Source organism: Toxorhynchites rutilus, chromosome 2, assembly GCF_029784135.1.
Source record: "Toxorhynchites rutilus septentrionalis strain SRP chromosome 2, ASM2978413v1, whole genome shotgun sequence".
Lineage (NCBI taxonomy): Eukaryota > Metazoa > Arthropoda > Insecta > Diptera > Culicidae > Toxorhynchites > Toxorhynchites rutilus.
This window is the reverse complement of record NC_073745.1, coordinates 226,103,065-226,115,391: the sequence shown is the minus strand read 5'-3', so window position 1 is coordinate 226,115,391 and position 12,327 is coordinate 226,103,065. Positions and strand designations below refer to the sequence as shown.

General features: G+C 38.8%; 2 protein-coding genes across 2 annotated transcripts in view; one reads left to right on the top strand and one right to left on the bottom strand.

The window, feature by feature from the left end:
• The first annotated feature begins 209 nt into the window (after positions 1-209).
• LOC129767607 (putative inactive tyrosine-protein kinase Wsck) lies at positions 210-2,974 on the top strand. The gene is made up of 4 exons (XM_055768655.1): positions 210-620; positions 675-1,365; positions 1,419-2,297; positions 2,355-2,974. The coding sequence occupies exons 1-4, from the start codon at positions 412-414 to the stop codon at positions 2,841-2,843; spliced, it is 2,268 nt and encodes a 755-aa protein (XP_055624630.1). The 5' UTR covers positions 210-411; the 3' UTR covers positions 2,844-2,974.
• A 7,278-nt stretch (positions 2,975-10,252) lies between these two features.
• Positions 10,253-12,327, bottom strand: part of LOC129766955 (liver carboxylesterase 1) — a 31,149-nt gene continuing 29,074 nt past the window's right edge. Inside the window, exon 2 of the mRNA XM_055767552.1 lies at positions 10,253-11,736. Within this exon, the coding sequence (XP_055623527.1) occupies positions 10,253-11,736 (1,484 nt within the window). The remainder of the gene's footprint in view (positions 11,737-12,327) is intronic.

Below are 12,327 nucleotides of genomic sequence, written 5' to 3'. Positions count from 1 at the left end.
AGATAGATGAACAAATAATGATATAATATATAGTAAAAATATTCTTCGTTTCATTTTTATGGAGCTCGAAAAAACGTCCGAAATTCGTGTCTCTACACTAGAGTATCCCCTTGAATTAAAATATTCTGTAAATGTGTTCCGTGTAAACCTGTACTAAATACATCGTGTATATATGGTGCAGAAAAAGTTACTTCAATTTTGTGTGTATGAGTTTGTTGTGGGATTCATTCATCAGAATCTGTTCGTTCGAAGTTTTTAGGGGCGGGGGTATAAACAAAAGAGCGTGTGACTTCATTGTTGTCCGTTGTGATTGATGAAACATCGGTGCATTCCTCTTGGTTTTATGAATCATCTTTATAATTTGATAAGCTAGAAATGTGTCAAGATCGCCAAAACTGATTCGTGGGAGAGATGTACGAGAAAACAAATACGTCATTTAAACTGCAGTTTGTCAAAGCGACAGGTGCAGTTATTTGGATCATATTGTTCGCTTGCGGCCAAGCCGAATCTCAGAAAGGTTTCTTCCTGGGGTGTTACCAGCTAGATCGATCTGGACGTTTTGAAACTGTTACTGATGATTTGGATGCGTGCGTGAGTGATTGTGAGCGACACTTCTACAGGTATTGGAAATTCCTTGATGTCGATCCGTGAATTACACCTTTTCTTTATTGCAGATATGCGGCATTATCAGATACCCAATGTGCTTGCTTGAACGTAATACGAACAAATGTGATTGAGGATATAGGCTGTAATATAAAGTGCCGCCAAAATGTGGACCAAACCTGCGGTGGTTCAAATGCACAAAGTTTTTACGCAACAGGCGTTGAAAACGCTGGACCAGTGAATAATTTAAAGGTACTTGAAGCGAAAATGGAAAGCACCATTAAGATTTCGTGGGACCCTCCGGCTCATGATGGGGTTCCAGTCAAAGAGTACGAAATAAGCGCGAGAAACATTTTCACTTTTGCAAACTATCAACTGCATCCTTTGAGTTGGATTGTGAACAATCATTCCCATACGTTTGAGCTTTCGAATCTTACACCAGGAACGCGTTTTAATATAACTGTTACTACAATCGCTGGAAAAGGCCGAGGAGGTACTTCATCGTTGGTAGCTGAAACTGAAATCGGGATTCCTGATCCGGAACCGGAGGAACCATTGGTACTGAGACGTTTAGATTCCACCATACAAATCGAAATACCGAAAGCCATCAACAATAACGGTCCCATCAATTTCTATCGAGTTGTTGTGCATTACGTTAATGATGATTTGGTGCAAGAGTTCGATGAAAGTTTGTTGGATACTTATCAACGATCAAAAGAAAAAAGCATTCCTTACTATATTGCGGCTGAGGTTGAGATGAAGGTGAGCTGTGTCCTGTTACTATTTCTCAAAATAAATTATTATTTATACTTTAGGGAGAATCACTAATGTTCATCGTCGGTGATGGGCAATATTATCGTAACTTCTTCAATGCACCGATTCCTCATCGGGAACATGTTCATATTTCGACCGGAGTTGTGAGCGTTCTTAACAATGTTGTTAAGATTCGATATACAACTACTACGCATGAGCAGCGTCAACATCCGGATTTCAACCATGTGAATTCGACAAACGTTCCGGAGAGGAATGAAGTTCTCGTAACGGTATTAACTGTAGCTTGCGTTCTGTTTGGGATTGTCCTTCTCGCAAGCATAATTTTGTACATCTATCTTCGTTACAAAACACCCGAAAATACGCGACCTCTATCGGATCATCACGAAATGGCGTTGCAGGGACCAATTTTGGAGGTGGAAAACAATGGTTATATGCCGGATGTGTACGAGCAACGTGGTTTCGAAGCTGAACTGCATGACATTATCGATTCGTTAGAGTCTCACAAAAAACACGGCAGAAAATATTTAAACCTCGACATAAACAATATAGTTGGTTCGGGAAAATATGGAGATGTGCTTAAAGGTAGTCTTCAATGGGAAGGCGTTGATCTTCCTGCTCATGTGCACGTCATTTCGGACGATATGGACAAGCCAGATCAGATTTCATTCTTGAATGAATTCCGAAAAATTACTCTGCTTGATAGCCACCCAAACGTGTTGGATTTTTTCGGCATTTGCATGACCCCGGATTGGTGCTACGTCTTATTTGAAGATATGCAAACAACGTTGAAACAAATGTTACTTAATGCAAGAGTACCGGAAAGCGTCAACTGTGTGAAGTTCTCCACAATTTCAGAGGAGGTGATCATAAATATATTGTGTCATGTATGCGATGGAATGCAATATTTGTTGGAAAATAACGTGAGTATTGCATAATGATTATCTCTTTAACATTGAAATAAGCTTTTCTTACATCAGGTTGTCAACAGAAAGCTATGCGCACGCACAGTGTACGTTAATACCAAGTTTGATGTGAAAGTAAGCGCCTTTGGCTCCCCGCTGTATGGCGAAGGAAGCCAACAAATAGACATTGCTCGTTGGAATGCACCAGAAGTAATGAAGTTTCAAAACCACACGATGAAGAGTGATATCTGGTCTTTCGGATTGCTCATTTGGGAGTGTTGTTGCTTGGGGGCGACTCCATTTGGAACGACCACTACGGACAATCTGTTCGCCAGTATACGTGCTGGCAACCGACCGGGGAAACCTTCGTTTGTTTATGATGATCTGTACCAGGTGTGCCTGAACTGCTGGGATTTGGATGCTAATGATAGGCCCGCATTTGAAGACATAAGTCGCTATCTCAGACAGACACTGCCCATGCTCCGTTATATGCTGTCCTTCGAGCGGGACAAAAACGTTGAAATACCTCCGTACTTACCGCATTTGGAGTTGATGAATTTATGATAAGTAACAACAAAACGAACAAGTACTCGTTGAAAACAATCCGTCCATTTATTGTAAGATAAAAAACAAAGCTTTTTTTTATAAACGTACCGAAAGGATTTTTAAAATAAATATATTAAAATGTTCGAAAATATTGCGTTCTATTTGTTTTTGTCGTCCGAATTACCTCTGTCAATGTCTCGATATCGGAGAGTAAGAAACCGTTCTTGCTTGCCGTGATTGGCGATTCAGATGACAATCTTTTGGTGGGAAAATTGAGGTTACCGTTGCGACTCTTTGTGTTAAAGCCCATGACCTGTCAGTTGGTCACACTGCAGTTTAATGCGGCAACAAGGAGCGCAGTGCTATTTGCGAAGAGCAGCATGTGGGCGAACCTTGCTGTGCTACTGAGCATAAGTGTCCTTGTTGCTTGGGAACCCTAACGAGCTATCGCCATGTGAAACTTACAAGAGTCGCTGAGAGAAAAAGGAGCGCTCTTCGAAGCAACTCGAAGCGCACTTTTGCGGAAATTTTAGAGGGCGCTTCTACACTGGCCTAGTGCAGGACTTTCAAGCCATCCGTAAAAAATATACGCACTGGAAAATTCACGAAGAAATTCGAGACAGGACAATCGGACTAGAGCCACGCAAAGAACACGGTTTAGAGATTGGAAACTCGGAACATGGAACTGCAAGTCTCTTAACTTGCGAGTACCCGAATAGAGACGTCGGTTAATCGTTCGATTAATTCAAATAATCGAATATCTGAAATTATAATCGAGTAATTTTGTATCGAATAATTTAAAATCAAAATATGAATACATCGATTAATTGTCACTGTAATCGCGATTCATTTCTGACAGTTCTTCATCGCTGAAGCCTATCCTGTGTTTCTTTTTCCGATCTAGCAGCGATTTTTTCAAAATTACCGGTAATTCGGTAGTGAAAAATGACCCGGTATTACCGGTAAAACCGGTTAACAATCCCTAATCTCAACTTTTGAATTTCCGTGGATTACGAATATTCGTTTTTCGATTTTTTTTGTGACGTTATGTTGGTTGTCTCTCACTTATGCCGACAAGTTCGGCCATTTTAACTGTTCAATTTATTTTTGACAGTTGATTTGCCTGCACGTATTTTGGCTTGTATTCGATATTTGCTTATTCCAATTCAGCAGCTTCCATTGGGACGATTGAGCTTTGGTTTCCACTAGGATTGTGCGATCTTTAGAAAAAGACCGATCTTAACGGATCGATTTTCTAAACGGCGTAGGTATCGATTCACTGATTAAATCGGTACCAAAGAATCGATCTTTGCTGAACCGATCTTTGAGGAATCGAATGCCTTTTTCCAATTCATTTGCTTGTTCTATATAAGTGTTGTCTTTTCTTTGAACGTGGAATAATTATTTCACATTTCTAGTCAAACGAGAGACGCATTTTATTTTGATTATCAGCATGGATGTCACAAAAGAAACCTAAAAGCCCAGAAAAATTGAATTTTGCAGGGCATTCATCTTGTTCCACGTGACTACGTGCTTTGTAATTTTGTAATCTACGACCCCTAATTTGACAACCTTGAAAGGGATACAATGTTTTTGAAACTTGTCAGGTGGTTTTTGGTGAGAATAAAACCAATGAATACTGAAAAACAAATTTACGAAACATATTCTAGGATCAAAAAGATCGAAAAGAAAGATCGATTTTCGCGATTTTCTGGAATACAAAGAATCGATTTAAAAAATCGGAAATCGGAGATGACATGATGTGTGTGTTCTGGACTGTGCGCGTCTCTGTGATATTGCTATTGTGTATTTTTAGGCGTTATTGATATTTATTCAAAGAAGAATATATAATTGAGTGAACAAACTCCTGAATATATTTTTTCTTTAACATCATTCAGTTTTAACAGTCATTTAATTCAGCCACCTCATTGATGCATTGCATTGATGCTTAACAATTTTGATCCGTTATTCCTGCTGTACGCGTGGTTTTCCAAATCTGATAAATGTGGTATGTGGCACCCTATGACTCAACACTGACTGTTTAGACCAGGGGTTCTCAAACTATTTTGGGCAATACACCCCTTCTTCAAAATTAAGTGATACCTCAGACCCCTATGGTCAAACTTTTTAAACAAAAATCTATTTCTAGTTTTTGTCTCATTCATACAAAATTCTTACTAATTTAAATTTGTTGAACATGCAACAAGTTGATAAGTTTTTCATTGTAAGCGTTCTATTTAGAATCTGTTGTATAAGTTCATGCAGTTTCTTCAATAGAATGCAGTTTCTTCAATAGAACTAAAATTTCAAATGTTATATTTTTTCTTTGTAACTCTTTCGAAAAAAAAATCGCTGCACTAGAGATATTGATTTATTTTTTGCAAAACCAAATGCACAATAAAATGAGCTTACAAGGCAACGGCAAGCAATGTTTTTGGGGTTAACGGGCAGTGGCAACTATATTGCCACCAATTTTTCCAACTGTTTCAATAGTTTATTTTTCATCAAAGATGTTGTGTTCTTCCTCATGTAATATTATGTTTTTTGAAGTTTGTGTCGATTTCTTGCCTAGTTTCCGCGACCTTCTATAGGGTTGAGCCAGGGTTGCAAGGTGTATTGAACAGAAATCTGGATGTTGGAAAATCTAAAGTCTGGATTTATCTGGATTTTTGCGACATTTTTTATACTTAATTGAGAATTTTATTGACCATTTTCACGAGCAGTGACAATGAAGTGTCTTTCTCAAATAGGAGTTTGGATTGAGTTTGTCCACAAAGATTCTTCTCAGGACTAGAATTGCAAAAATTTAAAGTCTCTATAATTCAACACAATCAATCAATCAACATTTTCACGTCTGATGTGTGAAACATGGTTCAACAGTTTTTTTTTCTTATCATATATCGACGCATTATACTTAAATTTGATGGTTGCAGACATTTACACCAAACCACCTTCGGTGGTTTTCAGTACATTTTTGGGAAAAATCCTCATCAATTGGCTGAATCATTTCTCTGGGAACCAGATTAGGAAAATCTTCAGTAAGCGGTAGAATAGCGGTAATTTGATGTTTCCTTCTGATGAGATTGGATGGGTTCAGCATGGTCAGATTTCTCATAACCGAGTCGTTGGAGTTGAAGTTGATGCATTACATTAGCCTTAAATTCGTTGAGCCGATCAACAGATATTTTTCCATCGTTTACGTACTCCCTAATGAGTTGTTCAGCCGTCGTCCCAACCTACACATTTTCCAAGCTCTCATGATTTAGTTGATCAAACGCAATTTTATTCAGATCATTTAGTATTTGCATGAACTCATTTGTGAAAAAATATCCAATACCGTGCGGAAATGTCGTGAAATGTTCGAATGAAGAATCGATAGGACTCTCACTTTGAAATATCTTGTTCTATTGTTAATCATTTTGAGTATGTATGACAGAAATGTCAAATAAATATTAGTCTACCACTTTGGCGTTCTCAACATGATTAATATGTTTCACAAATCCAAAGTAGATTCGGACTGGTCAAATGAAATTGATGATTCGGACTTCATAATGAAAAGCGATGGACAGTCCCTTTCAAGCAAAGCGCCAAGAGAGTTGCCTGGTGAAGTCATGGTCCTTGCTCTATCAGCCCTATATCCAATCAAATAAATTTGACGATCTAGAATCCGTTTCGGTAAACTGTATAAGGTCATAAAAGCAATCATTCACGAACAGTATATCATCCTTCCAATAGCTAGTTCTGGCTACTAAGGGTGCTCATACACTGTTTGGCCGAAGCCAAATATTCTTCGAACCTGTCGGTACATGATTAGGTTACCTTAAATATTTCAGTCGGTTTTTTTCCATGTTCGATGTTTGACATTGTTTGCCTCTGTTGATAATTGAAGAGTGGAAAACAACATATTGTTTGTACAAATTTAAAACCAAACTTCATCTGTCAAAAAGTGTCAATTATTTGACCTTCGGACAAACAGTGTTCGGCTACCTGACCTGCCGTTCTACGCATAGTTGTCCCATGTTACTTTTCGAAAATTTTCACTTTTCTTCATAAAACGATGTTATTATGCCTAATTTTCCGGAAAAAACGCATAAAAATGTATTGTTCGTTCCCAGCTTTAAAAAAAAAACAACATCAAACTCAATTGTCCCATGTTGATATTCTATTCTTAACTGTCCCACCTTATATTTTTTTTGTAGATCCATAATAAAGAAATCGGTTCAAGTACAAGAATTTTATGTCACACTTTCAGGGGGGTTAATCTACTCATTTCCGGTTTGAAAGAACACACTAGTTCTCAAACAAATGAAAAAAAAGTTTAACAGAACACGTGTACACCTTGTTAACAAATGCCTAATAACAATGAGATTTATATTCTGCAAAGGTGTTGCGGATCACTCACTTCTTTATAAAATGATGTTTTCATGTATAATTTTCCAGAAAAACACAAAAAAACGTATTATTTGTTCCTAATATTTCAGAAAACAACATCAAGTTCAATTATCCAATGTTGATATTCTAAGCATAACTGTCCCACCATGAATTTTAAGCCCGTAATCAAGATTGATTGGTTCAAGTGAGTGTAACTTTTCACGTTTCATTAGACAATAGTTTACTGCTTATGAAAAACCCGGTGTATTGCCAAACTGAAATGCTTCATGCTTCTGGTAGGCAAATTTGCTTGAAAAATTTGATTGCGTTTTTCTCAGTTGATGATTTTGAAACATGGGACAACTATGCGTAGAACGGCAGTTAAGGAAAGCGACAATTTCTGTCGATTCATCGGCAATCAAACTGAACGAATTGTTTCGCAAATGACTAATGGGCTCTTCGTGTTGACCGTCTCCGAGAACATTCGTGATCACAGCAGTTGCTTTCGTGCTTCTCAGTCGCAGCATGCTTCAAGAGATCCTTCAATCCTCGAAAACACTTTATGTCTTTACTACATACAGGGATTTTCATTTCGGACTTCCGAAAGTATACAGCCCTGCGCTGACAACCGTTTGACATAGCTGTCAACCAAAGCGTCATATCGTTAGTTGAATGTCTGCCATTTTACAATATGGATCGTTTTAGCATCGCACAACGTGTTAATTTTGTTAAATTATACTATAAAAATGATGAAAAACCGGCAAATGTTATTCGAGCATTACGGACGGATTTTGGTCGTCATGGACCACCTACAGAGCACACAATCGCTAATGTAGTGCGTAAATTCGAACAAACTGGATCCGTAGCAGATATTGTGAAACCTGTGCATCATCGTAATGTGCGTTCGGCCGAAAATATTGCTGCTGTTGCTGCCAGTGTGGAGGATGACCCGAATGTTTCGATTCCACGGCGTGCTCAGCAATTAGGCTTGTCAAACACATCATTGTGGCGAATTTTGCATTTGGACTTGCACCTACATCCATATAAAGTCCAACTGGTACAAACATTAGAGCGTGGTGACCATGGAATGCGTCGGGCATACGTCGATTGGGTGAGCAGCAGCAAAATGTTGAATTTTCGCATCAAATTTTCTTCAGCGATGAGTCACATTTCGAGCTCGGTGGCTATGTGAACACCCAAAATTTCCGTATATGGGGCTCAGAAAATCCACACGTGATTGTTGAGAGGCCATTGCATTCGCCAAAAGTCACTGTTTGGTGCGCATTATGGTCTGGTGGAGTCATCGGACCGTATTTCTTTGAAAATGAGGACTGCGAGACGGTAACTGTGAATGGTGAGCGCTATGGCCGCATGTTAACCGAATTTTTTTGCCACAAATTGAAGATATGGATACGGATGACATGTGGTTTCAGCACGACGGCGCCACGTGCCACACAACACGACCGAACATGGCCATATTGCGAACGAAATTTGAGGGACGCATAATTTCGCGTTTTGGTGATGCCAATTGGCCGTCCAGATCATGCGATTTGAACCCGCTAGACTTTTTTTTGTGGGGTTATGCGAAAGACCGTGTCTATGCCAACTCTCCGCAAACTCTTGAACATTTGAAAGACAACATTCGTGAAGTTATGACCGAGATACCGCCCCATATGTGCCGAAAAGTCATCGAAAATCACCTGTTCCGGATCAAGGTGTGCGAGGAAGCCCTAGGTGGTCATTTGAATGATGTTGTATTTCACACATAATGGTATAAACCAAACTTCAATTTGAAATAAAAGTTTCATCGGAATTCGAATTCTAAGTGTGTTTTATTTCAATTTACTTTCGGAATTTAAAGTTGGAAAACCCTGTACTTTGTAGAAACCAGCATGCCTATCGGTACTCTGAGAAAGCTAGTTCAGTCTGGTTTCCTAATCCTTTCGGTAAATCAGTAATGTTATGTTATCTGGAAAAATTGGGGAAATTGCGGAAAGTCTGGACTAGACAAAGGACGGTCTGGATATCTGGAGATTTTACCAAAGTCTGGAAGATTCTAGACAAATCTGGAAATCTGGCAACCGTGGGTTAAGCTAGTAAACTTGACATTAATTTCTCATCAAAATTCAACAAAATAAATAGATGTAAAATTATATAAATATAAATTTAGTTGTAAATATGATAAAACAAATTATTCACAAATACTGGAGTAGGCAATTTATTTTTGTAAAACAAATATAAAAACCGCACGTTAATGATATTTTTTTTTGAATCAGTGTTATGAGATGAACCTGGTGACTTTCTTTCTATTTCTACTAATGTAATCTCTTGAATTAAATTAGTAAATGAGTGTATTCAAGTTCTAACAAATTTCTGATCGCAAATGCCAAATGCACTTGCCAAATTTTTCATTTAATTCGAACTTATGCGCGCCCATCTATTTGTTGAGTTTTTGAAAAGTACAACAATAATACTTTCTACTAGAAATCAAGTTGGATTACGTGGAGGCGATCTGTCGTAGTGGTAACATCCATACCTCTCACGCAGAGATCACGAGTTCAATTCTCACTCCCGACATTCTTCCAAAAATGGAAGTTAAAGTGACGAACCAGCTGAAATGTGTTGAAAGTCACTATAATAGAGAAAAAAATGTTGGATTACGTAACACATCTGTACTGTATTTTGAGAGTTTCAAACAAGAACTTGTGTTAATTATTTATTGGGGTTCAAATTGTACACTTCGCCGACCCCTGAGAAACCAATATCGTCCCCAAGGGGTCGATATCGACCACTCCTGGTTTAGACGATGTCCAGAACTTTTTTATTCTCCCGGGTTCTGCTACGCGAAGCTTTCTAAAATTGAAACGGATCTCAACGAAATCAATTTTAAAACAAACTGATGTCAAAACATTGCAATATCGACCTCTAGTTGCGCTGCTATGAAACGAACAGCGATGGTTGTAGAATGTCGATTGTGCTGGCAGGAGAATGATTCATTCAATGTAGGGTGATATTATCCGCGTTATGTACAACGTACAAATTTTTATTTTTAACGGTTACGTCTGGAAAAAAAATTGTATTTGCATGTAAATAAATGATTGTAACAGTATAAAATTCGCTACAAGAATACTATAGACTACAGAACTACTTAACATATTTTGGTAACTTGTGCCGCTGTTGTACGTGTCGTTACAGCATTGTGCCGCAAAACTTATTACGTTTGGATAGTAGTGATTCCAAAACTTGACCGCATTGAAATTCATCGTGGTATGATCGCTCATATTGAACGATCGATCAATAATCAACACGCCTGGCTCATCGTTGGTGAATGTGTCCCATTTAATATACACGCCGACTTGGGTAGGATTGGTAAACTTGGCAAAGTTCGCCCATAGCGTCATCACGATGTCCGATACACGTTTGTCAGCGCTGTCCCATTGCATTTGATCTGCTAGCATCAACCAGTATGGAAGTCCCCAAAGGAAGATGAGCTCGAAGTTGTGTGGTACGCCCATCCACTCAGGAATATCGTTGAGAACTGCTTTCGTGCGCGGTTTGATGTCGAATCGATAAACATACGTTTCAGCCTGGTGACTCATATGCATTGCTAGCTCTATTGTAGGTGCCACATATTTCCGGTCGGTTGCAAACTCAATATAACGCGTTCGAAGCATCATCGGATCTGTTGTAGGAGGATAAGGTTTGTACTGAAATTGAACAGCATCCATAATGGTTTCCATGTTTCCTCCACATTGAGAGTCGTTGAACTTCATCTGGAACAAATCCATCGTTACGGCATCTTCGAGCAGGGATTCATACATTTCAGCTCCAATGCCGTGTTCCACCATGTCACCTATTGTGAGTTCTAACGCTTCTTCCATATCCGTATGCCCAATAAGTAATGGAACCTTCCTCAGCTTGCCTTCATGTATCATCATCATTGGGGGATCGGATATGAAAGGTGTGGTAATGTTACTGAGCCCTTTGTCTATCACCGGTCCCCATTGCTCGGAGTGAGAATTTTCCACCAGGAGATGATCTTCAACTCGTCGTAGGCATTCCACCAAACTAGACGTCGGTCTACGATAACAACCGTATGTTGTTGCTAATTCATCCAGAATTGGACTGTAATGTTTAGGAGTCCTAACAACCGAATCGAGTAGCACACTCCCCGACATAATGATTGCTTTATGAAACATCTGCTCAGTCCACTCGCCAGACGTTAGATGTAATCCAACACATACTCCTCCTGTACCGTGACCAATGATTGTTACTGACGCCTCGTTCCCATTGAATAGTTTGATGTTCTTGTTTATCCAAAGCAGGGCTGCTGACTGGTCCATAAGCCCAAAGTTCCCCGGTGCCTCACCATCCATTGTTGTGAAAAAACCAAAAATTCCAAGCCGGTACTGAACCGTTACGACGATAAGCTTCTGTTTGAAGACCATTTGGAACGGATTTAGTATAAACGGCGTATCTCCGTCGAATTCACTCGCCGGGAACCATACCAACACCGAGAACCCTTCCGTCGGAATCGTGGCTGAAATGAAAAAGAGAAATACAAAGAGTGTTGAGTAAATTATTACATAATCTAATATAGTTGTTGTTTTGCAATAAATTTCAATCATATATACAATGAACTCAGGTTATGATTATGGGAACTGCCGTCCAATTTTTGCAGCATTCGATTCCGTATTCCGTATAAAAGTATGGCAAGTAACAAAAAATTTTTCGAGACTCACAGATAACTTCGAAGAGGCGGTGAATTTTCCAGTTTGTTCTCAAAGTAATACTAGGAGGTACAGCGGAACAAGTCGACGACGTGAAATGAAACCTAATCTTGCGAGCATCATCCTCCTATTTTGCTAAACAATTACATTAGTTTTTCAATATCGTCATGATCTATCATTTGTTCAATACAATTTATTCAACTTTTTTTTAAATGCCTTGTTGGAGTTCTTGTTCAGAGTGTTTTGATCACCAATATGACTCACCACTCAATAACAGTTGAGTCATGAGTAACCGGACTAAATGAAAACACGTTTGGTAAAACAGTTTTTTTTTCTTTATTCTATCTCATATTTTCACAAGTCCATACAATGTGCGTTTGAGGTGTGAAACAATTGAACGA

Bases quoted from the DNA above. Each gene is read 5' to 3' on its own strand.
- LOC129767607 (XM_055768655.1), top strand. From the start codon at position 412: ATGTACGAGAAAACAAATACGTCATTTAAACTGCAGTTTGTCAAAGCG. The intron at 1,366-1,418 runs GTGAGCTGTGTC...TTTATACTTTAG, and splicing joins CGGCTGAGGTTGAGATGAAG to GGAGAATCACTAATGTTCAT. The intron at 2,298-2,354 runs GTGAGTATTGCA...TTCTTACATCAG, and splicing joins AATATTTGTTGGAAAATAAC to GTTGTCAACAGAAAGCTATG.